We start from the raw sequence: 17956 nt of genomic DNA on the forward strand, positions 1-17956 counted from the left end.
GGGGAAGCCATCTTGAAAGAGGGCAGAGAAATCAAAAGGTTGCCATTTTTCTTAAGGGGACGTGTACTGAATGGGAGTTCTTGTGAACTCATCGTCTTGAGTACGGGAAGTGTTTCTTTGGAACCATCTTTTCTAAGGGCAAACAATTTACTTTTTTAAAGTTATAGTTTTCATAACCTGCAGATTATGTTTTTTCAAAATTCTCAAAATTTTTACACGTCAAAGAATGAAGCAGGAAGTAAAACATTGACCAGTTTAAACTGGTTTTTACTCTTTAAATAGGATATTTATTAATCAAACCTTGGAGAAGGAAATGGCAATCCACTCCATTATTCTTGCTTGGAAAATCCCATGGACGGAGGAGCCTGGTAGGCTACAGTCCATGGGATCGCAAAGAGTCGGACACGACTGAGCGACTTCACTTAATCAAACCTTGAGGGCTTATAGAGACAGTACTGCGCATGTGCAAGACGGGAACCCGTGTTTCCGGGATGACCACGGAACCAAGAATCTTCAGTCTAGGGAACCCAAACAATAGAAGTGGTTGCCATCGGACCCCTTAACCAGGTGAAGCAATAAGTCCTTCAGTAAGAAAAATCCGGCTTCCGTCTGCCGTAGTATCTTGTTAACCATATATGGACTGCTTTGAAAACTAGCCAATCAGCTTGTGCCAAGTTTGAATTTTCCGTAACTCCTTCAATTTTGCCCCAAATCGCGGCGCTGGGAGACAGATTTCAGCCGTTTCCTGTCTCCTTGCTGGTCGACCTCGCGACAAAGCTCTCTCTTTTCTCGAAAGCTGGTGCCATAGTATTGGCTTCTATGCGCCCCAGGCAGTGAGCCCTTGCTCGACGAGAATTTTTGGCGATCGCAAACGGACTAAGGCCGTGTGGTCGTCTGGCTGAGGCCCTGTAGCCCCGGGCTGGGTGTAGGTCCTCGCCACAGACCCTGAGTGGACACCTAGACGCGATTTGTCTAGAGGCTCTGCTGTCGGGTTCTTGCTTCCAGCCGCAGAGGCGCTCCAGGCTCCTCCGCGCTCCTTTCATTTTTTTGGGAAACAGCTCCTGGATCTTTTGGGTGAGTAACCTCGTAAAAACGCGCTTGTGCCTAAATTGTCCATTCCGCATCAGGATTATGGGTTAGGGTCCCACTCTAAGGGAGAATATATAAAAGGTTACAGCGCCTGCGGAGAGCCGAGATTCAGTTCCTGGTCCTGGAACTAAGATCCCAGGAGCCGGCCAAAAAAATGAAAACGCTTACGGCCGCTGAGGTACTCAAAAGTTCGGATTAGAGTCCCAGGCCCTTAACTTTGTCAGTGTCTGATTATTTCATTTGTTAGGAATTGGCTAGTAGGGTTAAATTGGATGGTCACAAAAAAACTTTATTGAATCTGTATTCTGCCATTTTGCTGTGGTCATCCTGAAGAAAAAAATCCTTTTAAAATGGGGAATGGTAACAGCGTACCTGACAACACTCCCTTGAAAAGTGTTTTTCAAAGTTGGTCAAGGGTTAGCTCTAAGCCGATGAAAAAGAAGAAAATGCTTTACTTGTGTAACACTGTCTGGCCCAAATATCAGCTGGAGTCAGGGGAAAAATGGCCCCAGAATGGGTCTTTGAACTATAATACTATTTTACAATTAGACTCGTTTTGTAAAAGACAGAAAAAATGGGAAGAAATCCAGTATGTAGAATCATTTATGACTTTATATAAGAGGAGAAATTGGTATAAGGAAATTAATGAAAACACGATCACGATGGGTCAGAGCCAAGACTCTCAGAAAAAGTCTCTTTTACCTGAGTCAAAGTCAAATGATGGTCTAGTCCCTTCATCGCCAGCTGTTGCAGTAGCCCGAAGGTCTGCCCCTCCCTCAGCGCCTGGTCCCTCAGCGCCTCCTCCAGTAGCCCGTCCCTCAGCGCCTCGTCCCTCACCACCTCCTTCAGTGGCCCCTCCCTCACCGCCTCGTCCCTCACCGCCTCGTCCCTCACCGCCTCGTCCCTCAGCGCCTCCTCCAGTAGCCCGTCCCTCAGCGCATGGTCCCTCAACGCCTCGTCCCTCACCACCTCCTTCAGTAGCTCCTTCCTCGGTGGCCCCTCCCTCGGTACCCCCTCCCTCGCCACCTCTTGTGATAGCCCCTTCGTCCACACCTCTGGTGGTTCCCTCGACTTGTGAAGCGGGCCTTCCTGCAGGCAGTGCCAAGGCGTCTACCGGTCTTCCTCAGGCTGTTGGTCCGGCTCTGTACTCGCCCTTAGCAGATGGTCAGGAAGGCACGGTCTCCCTTCTCTGTCCCCATCAGGGTACTCAGTTTGGCCCAGCGAACACTCTACCTCAGGCAAAGCAATTTCTGTTAAGGCAGGTCCCAGCTGGCTTAGATGACCAGTGCCAATCCAGAGCACGTGGAGTGATGCATCACGGTTTATCAGTAATAGATTTATTTAATTATAAAGCTAAAATGCCATCTTATCAGGATGATCCCAGGAAGATGGAACGTCTCTTTAAAGGCATCTTTGCTGTTTATCATCCTAACTGGGCTGCCATACAGGTCCTCATGAATAGCCTCCTCAGTCCAGAGGAGCACAGCATGGTATTAGAGAAGGCCCTTCAGGAAGCTGAAAGGCTCCGTGAGATACACCCAGAGAGTCCAATCAGAACTTCAGCAGAGCAGGCTCTTCCTAGAACTGAACCAGGATGGGATCCCAGTGATCCAGAAGATCAAGCAAGGCTGGATCATTATAAAGATTGTTTAATGATTGGACTACAAAAGGGGGCAAACAACTTCAAGAGGGTCCAGAATGTAAGGCAAGGGCAGGAGGAGTGCCCATACACCTTTCTTGAAAGGCTTCATGAGGCTTTCCGAAAATATACCGATATTGATCCAGAACACCCAAATAATATGGGACTGGTCAATTTAACCTTTATTAGTCAGAGTGCCCCAGATATAAGAAGAAAACTACAGCAACTGGAAGAGGGACCGTGGCTGCCAACGTCTCAGTTGCTTGAGGTTGCTCTTGAAGTGTTCAGAGGCCTACTCAAAATTCGAGAAAAGCAGGAGCAGTGCATCTTGAGGAAGGCTGCTCTGCTCAGCCTTGACCACTCAAGACCCAGCAGGACATCTGCAAGAAAGAACAAATGGCCACTGGTAAGACCCCAGGGACCTCCAAGACCCAACCGGAAAGGTCATCCATTTGTTGGGCCACAACAGTGTGCTTTTTGTAAACAGGAAGGACATTGGAAACGGGAGTGTCCCAAAAACAGACGGGGCCCCCTCTCCTCCAAGACAACGTCCATCAATGGTGTATTTGGGGAAGTTGCTCAGAAACCTTTTCTACAGCAGCTCGAATGTCACGTAGAGAAAACATCTATAAAGTACAACTTTATGTATGAGTTTGAATGTCATAGTCCCTTATCAGGGCAAGAGGTACTAACAAATTTAAATGACCGAGTGGGTTTCTCAGCAGAAAAAGTAGACACCAGAGTACTCCCAGGTCAAGTTTTCACCCTCCAAGCTGCACCATTACAATTGGGAGACAAGACTCCATCAGATGTCCCTGAAGAAATTTTACAAAAGATAAGAGCAGACGTTTGGGCTGATGGGACACCAGGAAGAGCCAAGACAGCTGACCCAGTAGTAGTAAAACTCCGTCCAGGTGCCCAGGTTCCAAATTTAAAGCAGCCTCCTTTGAAAAGGGAAGTAAAGGAAGCTATAAAGCCTATGATAAACACCTTTCTTAAATACCAATTAATTCAACCATGTCAGTCCCCATATAACACTCCTATCTTGCCAGTAAAAAAACCTGGGACTGGAGAGTATCTTTTTGTGCAGAATTTGAGAGCTATCAACCAAATTGTAGAGGATATACATTCAGTGATGCCAAATCCCGATTTATCTGGAGACTTTTCCTGGTTTACAGTTCTGAACTTGAAAGATGCCTTTTATTGCATACCCCTCAGTCCTGAGTCCCAGAAACTGTTTGCATTCGAGTGGGAAGATCCAGAGACAAACATAAAGCAGCAGTATTGCTGGACGGTCCTTCCACTAGGATTTAAAAATGCCACCACCATCTTTGTGGAGGCCTTTTTGAAGGACTTGAAGGATCTCCAATTAAATGAAGGAATCTTACTCCAGTATGTGGGTAATATACTAATTGCTAGTAAAACTAAGGAAGCTTCAGACCAAAATACAGTCCGCACTTTAAACTTTTTGGCAGACCGGGGATATAAAGTCTCCAAAGAAAAGGTACAAATTTCTCAACCAACTGTAAAGTATCTAGGAGTTGAGTTGTCAAAAGGACAGAGAAATCTGTTGCCAGATCGAAGGGAAGCAATAGCTGGGGTGAATGTACCCACCACCAAAAAGCAACTGAAAAGATTCTTAGGAAAGGCTGAGTTTTGTCGTATTTGGATTCCTAACTTTGGACTCATAGTCAAACCTCTATACGAGGCTCTCAAAAGAAGTGTCAATGAGCCATTAAACTGGACTGCTGACTGCCTTGAGTCATTCCATACCATCAAGGAGAAAATTTCTACAGCCCCAGCCCTTGGTCTCCCGGACATTAGAAAGCCATTTGACCTTTTTGTGCATGAAAGACAGGGTGTGAGTCTTGGAGTGCTAACTCAAAATTTAGATACTGCCAGAAGGCCAGTAGCTTATCTTTCCAAACAATTGGATATTGTAAGTCAAGGATGGCCAGTTTGCTTCCGGGCTGTGGCTGCAACCTGTGACCTCTTACAAGAAGCTGAAAAGTTCACTGAGGGCAGTCCTACTAGTGTGCACACTCCGCACCGCGTGCAACCTTTACTTGAACGAAAGGGCAGATATTTGCTTACTTCAAAGAGGCTAGGAAAATACCGAGCCATCCTATTTGACAAACCGAATGTAACATTAAAGGAGGTATCTGCTTTAAACCCAGCCACTCTGCTCCCCAGTGCAACAGAAGAACCTGTTCACGATTGTATACAAATAACTGAAGAACAGTATCCCAGACCTGACCTGACTGATCAGTTTTCAGAAATGGTTCTAGAGAGAGGTGATGAAAGGGGATTTTATGTTGACTTTTGAGACTTAGATGATGATGAGTAACAAACGAAGAAGGCTGGGTATATAATGAACAGGAACTAGTGCTTAGACTGCAGCATTTAATGGGAAGACTTATGCTCAACTACATCAAGGAACCCATTATAGGAAGGATACAACCTATCATTGTCTACAAAAGTTTATTGTTAGTCCATAAATGCAAAGGACCATTCAAAAGGTAATACAAAACCGCCTGATTTGCACCAGAAACAACCCTAAAACTGGGCCACCTCCAACAGAACCAGGAGGTGATTGGCAAACAGACTTGACTGTTACGCCAAGAGCCATGGGACATTATAGATATTTGCTGGTATTTGTGGACACCTTCACAGAATGGGGTGAAGATTTTCCACGCCAGAGAGAGAGCTTCCTAGGTAAAAAGGCCTTACTGAAAGAAACTAGCCCTCGTTTTGAGTTACCTCTTTCAATTCAAAGTGACAGCGGAGGAGATATCATAGCCGGGGTAACTCAAGGGTCTACGGGGCCCTTGGGCTACAGTAGAAGTTACATGCTTGATGGAGCTCTCAAAGTACATCAGGAAGCCAACTTCACTTGCGATGAGGTCTTAACAGTTGCCTTTTTGAGAAGGGTTAGAATGGCCCCTGGAAGTAAGGGCCACTTGAGCCCTTATGAACTGTTATATGGGAGACCCTTCCTTAAGACTATTATTGCAGTCTTGAAAGTGATCACATTGTTAAAAGGATTAGATAGTATAAAATGTGTACAATTTCTTGGTGCTATCTTATTCTCTAGTTGATTAATGTTTCCCACAGACATTCCTTTGCAATGCAGAAGCCCAGGGAATTGGGTCCTCCTGAAACTTGGAATCATTACTTCGTTGAAGATCAACTGCAGCCCAAGTGGATAGACCCTATGAAGTTCTTCTGTTTACACATTCTTCAGTAGAGCTAAAAATAGTTAAACCTTGGGTATACCACTCCTGAGTAAAAATAGTACCCATTTTTAACCAGCAGCTCCCCGTCCCCTTTACAGTTCTCAAACAGGGCACATTCTTTATGGACGGGAGAAAGTAAGCGTACCAGCCTTCTTAATACTGGTGGGGCCTGGAAACCCATCACTGATTTCTTGACACTTGTGAACCCTTAACTGACCTTAAGTTACTTTTCATATAGAAATAGGACAGCTAAGACTCCACCTGGCCAGGAAGAGATGAGGACATCTTCAAAGTAGACAGCTTCTGCCCAGAAGTCTGGTCCAGGCCTATATAAATAAATATTCAATCACTAAAAATGTTTAAAATAACATGGTTTCAGTTCAGTTCAGTCGCTCAGTTGTGTCCAACTCTTTGCGACCCCATGAACTGCAGCATGCCAGGCCTCCCTGTCTATCACCAACTACCGGAGTTTACTCAAACCCATGTCCATTGAGTTGGTGATGCCATCCAACCATCTCATCCTCTATCATCCCCTTCTCCTCCCACGTTCAATCTTTCCCAGCATCAGGGTCTTTTCAAATGAGTCAACTCTTCGCATGAGGTGGGGATTGGAGTTTCAGCTTCAGCATCAGTCCTTCCAATGAACACCCAGGACTGGTCTCCTTTAGGATGGACTGGTTGGATCTCCTTGCAGTCCAAGGGACTCTGAAGAGTCTTCTCCAACACCACAGTTCAAAAGCATCAATTCTTCAGCACTCAGCTTTCTTTATGGTCCAACTGTCATCCATACATGACCACTGGAAAAACCATAACCTTGACTAGACAGACCTTTGTTGGCAAAGTAACGTCTCTGCTTTTTAATGTGCTGTCTAGGTTGGTCATAACTTTCCTTCCAAGGAGTAAGTGTCTTTTAATTTCAGGGCTGCAATCACCATTTGCAGTGATTTTGGAGCCTAAAAAAATAAAGTCTGACACTGTTTCCACTGTTTCCCCATCTATTTCCCATGAAGTGATGGGACTGGATGCCATGATCTTCGTTTTCTGAATGTTGAGCTTTAAGCCAACTTTTTCACTCTCCTCTTTGACTTTTATCAAGAGGCTTTTTAGTTCCTCTTCACTTTCTGCCATAAGGGTGGTGTCATCTGCATATCTGAGGTTATTGATATTTCTCCCAGCAATCTTGATTCCAGCTTGTGCTTCCTCTAGCCCAGCATTTCTCATGATGTATTGTGCATATAAGTTAAATAAGCAGGGTGACAATATACAGCCTTGACATACACCTTCCCCTATTTGGAACCAGACTGTTGTTCCATGTCCAGTTCTAACTGTTGCTTCCTGACCTGCATACAGGTTTCTCAAGAGGCAGGTCAGGTGGTCTGGTATTCCCATCTCTTTCAGAATTTTCCACAGTTTCTTGTGATCCACACAGTCAAAGGCTTTGACATAGTCAGTAAAGCAGAAATAGATGTTTTTTTTGTAACTCTCTTGCTTTTTCCATGATCCAGTGGGTATTGGCAATTTGATCTCTGGTTCCTCTGCCTTTTCTAAATCCAGCTTGAACATCTGGAAGTTCACAAGTCACATTGCTGAAGCCTGGCTTGGAGAATTTTGAGCATTACTTGACTAGCGTGTGAGATGAGTGCAATTGTGCGGTAGTTTGAGCATTCTTTGGCATTGCCTTTCTTTGGGATTGGAATGAAAACTGACCTTTTCCAGTCCTGTGGCTACTGCTGAGTTTTCCAAATTTGCTGGCATATTGAGTGCAGCACTTTCACAGCATCATCTTTCAGGGTTTGAAATAGCTCCACTGGAATTCCATCACCTCCACTAGCTTTGTTCATGGTGATGCTTCCTAAGGCCCGCTTGACTTCACATTCCAGGATGTCTGGCTCTTGGTGAGTGTGAGTGATCACACCATCACAATTATCTGGGTCGTGAAGATCTTTTTTGTACAGTTCTTCTGTGTATTCTTGCCACCTCTTCTTAATATCTTCTGCTTCTGTTAGGTCCATACCATTTCTGTCCTTTATTGAGCCTATCTTTGCATGAAATGTTCCCTTGGTATCTCTAATTTTCTTGAAGAGATCTCTAATCTTTCCCATTCTATTGTTTTCCTCTATTTCTTTGCATTGATTGCTGAGGAAGGCTTTCTTATCTCTCCTTGCTATTTGGAACTCTGCATTCAAATGGGTATATCTTTCTTTTTCTCCTTTCCTTTTCGCTTCTCTTCTTTTCACAGCTATTTGTAAGGCCTCCTCAGATAGCCATTTTGCTTTCTTGCATTTCTTTTTCTTGGTTTCATGGACTCCTAAATAATAAGGTATGTTTTTGGAGGACTGTTAAAATTAGGAGTCATAGTTCTGTGTATCATAGGGTTAATCTTTTTACTCACCAATTTTTTTACTTATTATCTGTCTCGTGTATTTAAAAAGGCCTCTTCCACTCACATGATGATGGCCTGAGACTTTAGAATTCAAAGCAGGACTTGTGAATGTTTACAATCAAGTGCAAAAACAATTTCATTCCTGTTATAATAATCTATGCTGCTACTCAGCAAGAAGCAGCTATGTAAGAAAAATACGGTCTTTTTGAGTGAAGAAACTTCAAAAAAATGTAAATGAGATATGAGCTTTTAGATAAACTCTATTAAGAATAATTATGCTTTAGGAATGTCTGTCTGAAATAGTCTGTCCAAATTGGGGTACCTAAACTAAGTGATGGAAGTTCACTGAATAGCTAGCTCATTTCCAAATAAAGTAAGATTTTGAAACATTTATTACTGTACATTAGTTTCCTCTTACAGAGAAGCTAAAGAAATTTGGGACTGTTAATGAATAAAAATAAGCTAGCGCAAAAACTTGAATTTGGCTTTTCTCTCTGTTAAAAGGACACACTTTCTTCAGATGTTGAACTGCATTTGACAGTAGATCTAAGTTTATTTGCCTCTTAAATTGTCTGTTCTGTATTTGCCTTTGAAATCCCGTATTTTTACTTTGGCTGAGTGAATAGCTATTGTTTCACAGTGACCTATAGTCCCATCTGACTGAGTGCTCTAAACCTTTCTGATATTTGTTGACAAAACTTCCTAAATCATTCTGGTGAAGCACTTTTGGCTTCTAGCTAACTTTGCGATGCTTCAGAGGGACCCTGAAACATCCCAAAGGGAGATATTACACTAATTGGGTTCAACTTCCGTGTTGAATTACATGGGAAATATTGTCAAGTGAATAATAAGTCTCTATGGTAAATGTCACTAATACAGATATCCTAGAAACAATTTATATATAAATTCTGATATATTCAGGTAAAATGTTGCCATAATTCTAATTACTATCTTAAAGTGTCGTCATAGCACTAACCAAGTTTCTTTTGAAAATGCTTCCTCTTCAAGAAGATTTATAGAAAGGACTTTTGGATAAATACAAGTTTCTGAACTGGGTAAGAAATTAAGGATTCTAGTGGGAAACCTGATGACTGTACAATGGTTAACAAAAGGACTGAATGAATTGGGAAATACGCTTATCACTTTTATGGTTTCTGAAAAATTACTGGTTTGAATCTGTGTTTTCTAGATCTTAGGAAACCTTCCCTTCAAACTAATTATGACTTAACAGTAATTTGGTAAAATGATATTTAATAAACAAATTGAAACATTTACCTTTTTTCTCTATCTGACCCCTTCAGAGATTGGAAACTCTTAGGGTTCCAGTAACTTTATCAGATAAATTAGGAAGATTATCTCACTAACTGGTACAGAAATCTCAGTTTTGGAGACCTTGAGAAAGAGAGGAATTCACTTAGATCTGTTAGGCAAAATCTGTGATAAGCCTTTGGGATGACTTTCCTAGCCCTGAAAGGTTTTATTTTAAAGTTAGTTTGAGACTCCATAAAAGTTTCAGCAAAGCAAAAAAAGTCTGTGATCAATTATGGTTATATAAATAATCAGGTCAAGTTTATTGAGAATAGACCTATTTTATAAACAAGTCTTAATTTGGTTATATTTGGTAAAAATGAGGGTGGTTTTAGGGAGAAAAGGATGTTTCAATGAGTGTTAAATCCCAGTTTGTTAACGAAAGTCTGTATGTACTAAGACTCATTTCCTGAATGGATCTTTGCTGTTAGGGTATTTTAATGTAAAATTTAATTGAATTATTAAAGGACACTCTCAGTTTGTTTCTGAAGCTTAGCTCAATAATCTGTCTTTGGATAAAGATCAGATGCCTCGCGACCTGCCACCAAGACTGGAAAAAGACATAATTTAAGGAACAGTCTCCAACCTGGCTGGAAGGACCTTTTATCAGCTACTCTTAACTGGCTCATGCACAGTGAAATTGAAGGAAAACTGACTCTTGGACTAACTCCCATTTCCAAAGGCCCCTACACTGGACTGGTCTATAAAGAGGACTGGCTGACCTCAAACTCAAATGAAGACGACGCTCAAACAGCAAAGTACACTGTGCTAGGACGAGAAGAAGACGACATCAGAAGCAGACAGCTTGCCCAAGATGCCCGACCTGATTCATAGGATCATTGACAACGTTTTCTTGATTTCTTGGACCTTTGCACATCAATCAAATGTTTTCTATCACAGACATGATTCTATGGTAATTTAAAACTCAATCCAATTGTTGGGTTGTGGCCTAGTACTTCTGTGTTACCTTGGTGGATTTCTCCTCTCCAGGACTCTGATAGGATAGACCCTAGGAAGTTTATTTTAGAAGAGAGTTCAGTCCTGTTCTGTCTATTCATGATATTACTAGATGGGATCCTCTCACTTGGTCAGTTAATAATACCTGCTCTGACCCTGGCTCATAGATTTAAGTGTTTTCTTAGGGTCGTTTAAACTCAGTAACAAGCTAAGTCTCAATCAAAAAAAAAATGTGATCTCTTGTCTACTAAAAGGAAAATTCCCACAATTATGGGATGGATCTATATGCTTAACACCAGGCTATGGTTAAGTTTAAAAGCTCTTTATGTTGGGAACAATTAAATTGTACTAAGAATGATCAACCTAGTATTATTATAAAACTAGGCTGAGTACTTGGTGAACTATGCCTATTATTAACCTTACAGAGAATGATTGATATGAAACTCAGTGGAGTTGTGGTAGTAACTTATAGCCTTGGCACCTACCAGGATGGATAGGAAGGTGTAGCCTGGGACTCCCATGAACTCAAGGTCATATACATAATAAATTAGAGGTAAAAGATTTACAACAGACCATAGACATTGAGACAGGATACGAGGAGACAAATGCCTGGCTGGAATGGATTAAATATTCTGTGCGCACTTGGAATGAGAGCAGCTGTTATGCTTGTGCGGCAGGTAGGCCGGAGTCTCAGTGGTACCACTGCCACTCGATGGACCTCAGATGCTGTGGGCATAGAATGCATGATGCTCCTCTTCAGGACAATATGGCCTGGGGTAGTAAACCCTGCAGGACCTTGTCACTAATGTTCGTGACTGTGAGGGGTCCAGGGCGTAACCCCCAAGGACTGTCAGACCCCCGTTCCGTAATGCAAACTACACCTCGTGCCTCTCTAGGTGGGGGGAGCAGTTAGCATTCTGGGGGAGTGAATCCGGGTGCAGTGAAGTCCAGTCCTTTGAGGGAATGAACAGCCATTCTGCATGAACTATGGCCTGGGAAGACATGTGGTGTTGTGGAGGACCATTGCTTGAGACTCTAGCGGCCAATTGGGGTGGAATTTGCACCCTAGTTCAATTGGCTATCCTTTTCACCCTGGCATTTCGACACTCGGATCCATCTCATAAGCAGACTAACCATAGAGCCAAAAGGAACACTCTTGCCCCGGGTGGGTCATTTGGTCCATATATATTCTATTGGGGTCCCTAGAGGTATTCCGAATGAATCCAAGGCTAGAAACCAAATAGCAGCGAGGTTCGAGTTGGTATTATTCTGGTGGTCCACCATTAATAAAAATGTTGATTGGATGAACTGTATTTACTATAACCAGCAGAGGCTTGTTAACTATACCAGGGATGCTCTGAGGGGAATAGCAAAGCAGATGCTACCAGCAACATGGATGGGGACAACTGAGTGGCCGTAGACATGATTCTGGGCTTCCCTTGTGGCCCAGCTGCTAAAGAATCTGTCTGCAATGCAGGAGACCTGGGTTCGATCCTTGGGTTGGGAAGATGCCCTGGAGAAGGGAAAGGCTACCCACTCTGGTATTCTATCCTAGAGAATTCCATGGACTATATAGTCCATGGGGTCGCAAAGAGTCGGACACGACTGAATGAGTTTCACTTTCAGACCTGATTCTGGCAGAAAAGGGAGGAGTATGTGTTTTGGAGGGTGTCAATGTCGTACTTTCATACCCAACAACACAGCCCCTGAGGGCACAATAACAAGGGCCTTGCAAGGTCTGAACACCTTGGGTAATGAGTCGGCCGAAAACTCAGGGATAGATGACCCATTGTCCAGTTTGATGGAACAGTGGTTTGGGATACAGAGAGGCATCATGATGTCTATCCTGACTACCCGTATTGTCACACTTGAAATACCCAGGTAGGGTGTTGCATCATTCCTTGTGTCAGGAGCCTAGTGCACAGATGAATATTAACAGCTCTCACCAAGCAGTCCACTGCAGCCTATCATATCAACCTTCTATTCCTGGAGGAGTCTGAACATGAAAGTCATTCGATGCTAAGTTTGAGGAAAAGAATAATCGACTATCATAAAAAGGGGGTGGGAATTGTAAGAAAAATACGGTCTTTTCTACCAAAGAAGAAATATTGAAGAAATGGATTCTTTTTTTTTTTTTTTTTAGAACAGTTAAATAGGAAGGTTATGTATATATATGTGTGTGTATATGTATGTATCTGGCTTGTGCACAGGATTCCTAGGATGGTGACTCATTGTCAGTCGTTTGTTTTCTTACCTTCCTGGTTTCTCTTCCTCATAAGAACAATTTGGCAGGCTACTTTTGTGGGCTTTACCCTGCACACCTGCAAAGAACTAAAGGGCTGGAGAAAATATTTAATATAAATCCTCCACTCAGAAGCTTACAAGTATCACGCATGACCCCCATCGACCAATAAAAACTTAGGCGCCGTTCGGGGAAGATTGTGACTCTGTGGTCTTCCGCCTGCGAGGATCCAGGGGAGGGAACCTGCGTTTCAGGGATGAACACCGGGAGCACGTCCCACGCGGCGTGCTGGCTCCCGCATCTTTGCCTGCAGAAGTGGAGCCTGTCTTGCGAGCCACTTTCGTCTGCGTTATTCCTGTGACACTGCTGGAGACCATTTCCTACAGCCAGAGCGGGCGTCACCCTGTTTGCCTTAAGACTGAGGAATGTACAAAGAAAAGGGGGAAATCTGAAATAGCACATAAACATTGACCTGTTTACCCTGGTTTGCCTCCTTCAATAGGCTGTTGATTAATCAAGCCTTGAGTTATTTTACAGACAGCACGGCACCTGTGGCAGACAGGAACCCATGTCTCCAGGATGACCCCAGGACCTAGAATCTTCAGTTTACAGAACTCATAAAATAGGAATGTTGCCACTGGAGCCTTTTACCAGCAAGAAGTTCTTCAGTAAGAAAGACTTGGACAGCTTCCGGCTGTCCAAGTAGCTTGATTCCAATCGGCTTTCTGACCTCCAAGACTAGCCAATAAGACTGTGCCAAGTTTGAAATTCCCCTAACCCCTTACCTTTCACCCTGAACACTGGATGGGGAGACAGATTTGAGCCCTGCCTCCTATTGCTTGACCTCACAATAAAAGTCATTCTTTTTCTAAAAGCTGGTGCCATAGTATTGGCTTCTGTGTGTGTCAGACAGTGAGCCCTTGCTTGGTAACAAAAGGATGAAAGATATCCACGGATGCATACATTTTATTATTTCTATCTGATAGAGTGAAAGTGATTACAGTATTTCCTCCTCATAAAGCAGTGTTCCAAGCATCTGTTAACACTGTATCCTCTACTGTGAGGTGAAAACATTAGTTGTTTTATCGACATTCAGATCAGATCGGATCAGTCGCTCAGTCGTGTCCGACTCTTTGTGATCCATGGGCTGTAGCCCACGAGGCTCTCTGTCCACGGAATTCTCCAGGCAAGACTACTGGAGTGGCTTGCCATTTCCTCCTCCGGGGGATCTTCCTGACCCACAGATTGAACCTGTGTCTCCTGCACAGCAGGCGGACTCTTTACCCATTGAGCCACTGGGGAAGCCCCTGCCTGCCTTAAGAAGATTTATCATTCTCACTTCTGATCCTGTTTTTTTTTTTTGCCAAAACATGAAAGCAGGAGAAGAGGCAAATAACTTTTTTCTTCTCTCTGGCGTGTTCGGTGGCCTCTCAGGATTCAAAGCACTATTTAGTAGCGTTGCTTTTGGCTGCTACAGTGAAGTTGTCTGACTTAGAATGCACTTCTTAGAATAGGCTTCTTCTCATATTTTTAGCATGCCATTTAATCTTTCTAAAGTGAGTTTCCTGTTGAGAAATGTTGCCATCTGTATGCTTAATGATTATTATAAATTGCAGTCATGACTTAACTGTTCAGTTCAGTTCAGTCGCTCAGTCGTGTCCGACTCTTTGCAACCCCATGAATCGCAGCACGCCAGGCCTCCCTGTCCATCACCAGCTCCCGGAGTTCACCCAGACTCACGTCCATCGAGTCAGTGATGCCATCCAGCCATCTCATCCTCTGTCATCCCCTTCTCCTCCTGCCCCCAATCCCTCCCAGCATCAGAGTCTTTTCCAATGAGTCAACTCTTCGCGTGAGGTGGCCAAAGTACTGGAGTTTCAGCTTTAGCATCATTCCTTTCAAAGAAATCCCAGGGACTGGATTCAGAATGGACTGGTTGGATCTCCTTGCAGTCCAAGGGACTCTCAAGAGTCTTCTCCAACACCACAGTTCAAAAGCATCAATTCTTTGGCGCTCAGCTTTCTTCACAGTCCAACTCTCACATCCATACATGACCACTGGAAAAACCATAGCCTTGACTAGACGAACCTTTGTTGGCAAAGTAATGTCTCTGCTTTTCAATATGCTATCTAGGTTGATCATAACTTTCCTTCCAAGGAGTAAGCATCTTTTAATTTCATGGCTGCAGTCACCATCTGCAGTGATTTTGGAGCCTAAAAAAATAAAGTCTGACACTGTTTCCACTGTTTCCCCATCTATTTCCCATGAAGTGGTGGGACCGGATGCCATGATCTTCGTTTTCTGAATTTTGAGCTTTAAGCCAACTTTTTCACTCTCCTCTTTCACTTTCATCAAGAGGCTTTTTAGTTCCTCTTCACTTTCTGCCATAAGGGTGGTGTCATCTGCATAGCTGAGGTTATCGATATTTCTCCCAGCAATCTTGATTCCAGCTTGTTGTTTCTTCCAGTCCAGCGTTTCTCATGATGTACTCTGCATATAAGTTCAATAAGCAGAGTGACAATATACAGCCTTGACATACTCCTTTTCCTATTTGAAACCAGTCTATTGTTCCATGTCCAGTTCTAACTGTTGCTTCCTGACCTGCATACAGGTTTCTCAAGAGGCAGGTCAGGTGGTCTGGTATTCCCATCTCTTTCAGAATTTTCCACAGTTTATTGTGATCCACACAGTCAACGGCTTTGGCATAGTCAATAAAGCAGAAATAGATGTTTTTCTGGAACTCTCTTGCTTTTTCCGTGATCCAGCGGATGTTGGCAATTTGATCTCTGGTTCCTCTGCCTTTTCTAAAACCAGCTTGAACATCAGGAAGTTCACGGTTCACATATTGCTGAAGCTGTTACTAGTCTTTATTTAGAAGTTACAGTAACATGCTTACTAGCTTTCTGGTTTCATGACTTCCTGTGTCTGGAATTTCAATCATCTCTTCGTCTGTCCTCAGTCCATTGTTTACCAACATGCCTCTGGTGTAAGCCACCCACAGTTGGTGACTCCCAAAGTTCATCTCCAACCTTGAACTGACCTAATGTTTCCAACTCATATAGCTAGGTTTCTCATTGGCACTTCACATATATATTCCACTAGCAGGTCAAATGACTTCCCTGGTGGCTCAGATGCTGAAGCACCTGCCTACAATGCGGGGGACCTGGGTTCGATCCCTGGGTCGGGAAGATCTCTGGAGAAGGAAATGGCAACCCTCTGCAGTACCCTTGCCTGGAAAATCCCGTGGACGGAGGAGTGTGGTGGATTAAAGTTCATGGGGCCACAAAGAGTTGGACACGACTGAGCGACTTCCCTTTCACTTTTCAGCAGTTCAAATACTCTGCTCTAAAATACTACTAATACCATTAAAGTCTTGACCACCTTGAAAGATCGAAGATTTTGTTTTGTTCACTCTCTGGAACTATACTTTAAATACATCCTCCTGTGAACTCAATTCTTAAAAAAAAAAAAAAAAGATTAATTTACATATTTATGGCTGCGGTGGGTCTTCATTGCTGCATGGGCTTTCAGTCCAGTCCAGTCGCTCCGTCGTGTCCGACTCTGTGACCCCATGAATCGCAGCACGCCAGGCCTCCCTGTCCATCACCAACCCCTGGAGTCCACCCAGACTCATGTGCATCGAGTCGGTGATGCCACCCAGCCATGTCATCCTCTGCCGTCCCCTTCTCCTCCTGCCCCCAGTCCCTCCCAGCGCCAGGCTCTAGGGCTACTGCATTATTGCGACATGTGGGCTTCTCACTGCAGGGGCTTTTGTTGCAGAGCATAGGCTATAAGTGTGTGGGCTCAGTAGTTCCAGCTCGTGGGCTCTACAGCACAGATTTCCGTTAAGATGTGGTGCACAGGCTTAGCTACCCTGCAGCATGTGGAATCTTTCCTGACCAGGGGCTGACCCAAGTACCTGCACTGGCAGGTGGATTATTAACCACTGAGCCGCCAGGGAAGCCCTGAACTCATTCTTTTAAGAAAATTGTTCTAACCGCCTTGGCAGCAGCATGGTGGATGAGACCATCAATCGGGCATCAGCTAAGTCTCACTGTTTGAGGTGGGATTGATTAGTTTTTCCTTGTTGCAGTCGGTTAAGGCTTTGTAAGTTACTGCATGTTACCAGCAGAGGGCGATAGTTTCTCACAATTGTGTTAACATTTGGCAAAGAGCTTTAGCAAAGGAGTTGGTTGAGCATTCCTGACTGAATCTTCCAGGAGACCATAAAGATAGATATCTTGGAGATCATTTGAGGATGCTGCAAAGGAAACAGCTTTTGTTACACCAAATAGGTAATCAAGAGGCCTGCCCTAATTAATCATGTAGGCCTGTGATCTTGGGCAAGTCCCTTCCTCATCTCTAAAATGAAGGGACGGAATCAAGTGAAGTCTAAAATTGAGGAAGTAGGGGACTTCCTTGGTGGTCCATTGGTTAAAACTCTATGCTTCTTATGCAGGGGGTATTGGTTCAATCCTTGGTGGGGGAATTAAGATCCCACATGCTGTGTGGCATGGCCAAAAATGAATAAATTAAGGAAGTGGTGGCAGGTTCTTCCTCCAGGGGGAAAGCCCCAAAAGTTGATGCAGTGGCATAAACAAGCACAGGCAGAGACCCTAAAGCATGAGCTTCTCTTTCTTATGAAATGTTCGTTATACCATGTTTGGGGCTTAGGGATTTGCACTCAGAACTTAGGTACGTTTGATCTATGACATGAAACAATCTAGCATGTGATAGAAATATAAGAGTAAAGCCCATAGTGAGAACATTTTCTATCTGATTTCCAAGTTGAGGCCACGTAGGCAGTTAAGAAATAAATGGCCACTTCTTGTTCAATCGCTCATTCCTGTCCGACTCTTTGGGACTCCATGGACTGTAGCATGCCTGGCTTCCCTGTCCTTCACTATCTCCAGTTTGCTCAAAACTCATGTTCATTGAGTCAATGATACCACCCAACCAACTCATCCTCTGTTGCTCCCTTCTCTTGCCTTCAATCTTACCCAGCATCAGGGTCTTTTCCAGTGAGTTGGCTCTTTGCATCAGGTGGCCAAAGTATTGGAGCTTCAGCATGGAGGTTCAGCATCAGTCCTTCCAGTGAATAT

General features: G+C 43.7%; 2 protein-coding genes across 2 annotated transcripts in view; both read left to right on the forward strand.

The window, feature by feature from the left end:
- Positions 1-490: 490 nt before the first annotated feature.
- Positions 491-17956, forward strand: part of FBXO42 (F-box protein 42) — a 105635-nt gene continuing 88169 nt past the window's right edge. The window contains exon 1 of the mRNA XM_027522591.1: positions 491-1074. The gene's annotated coding sequence lies outside the window, so the exon portion shown is untranslated. The remainder of the gene's footprint in view (positions 1075-17956) is intronic.
- Positions 1073-6367, forward strand: LOC113880416. The gene is made up of 2 exons (XM_027522568.1): positions 1073-2171; positions 2205-6367. Exons 1-2 carry the CDS (start codon positions 1440-1442, stop codon positions 5052-5054), a joined length of 3582 nt encoding a protein of 1193 aa, XP_027378369.1. The 5' UTR covers positions 1073-1439; the 3' UTR covers positions 5055-6367.

The sequence above is a fragment of the Bos indicus x Bos taurus genome, chromosome 2 (genome assembly GCF_003369695.1).
Source record: "Bos indicus x Bos taurus breed Angus x Brahman F1 hybrid chromosome 2, Bos_hybrid_MaternalHap_v2.0, whole genome shotgun sequence".
Taxonomy (NCBI): Eukaryota; Metazoa; Chordata; class Mammalia; order Artiodactyla; family Bovidae; genus Bos; species Bos indicus x Bos taurus.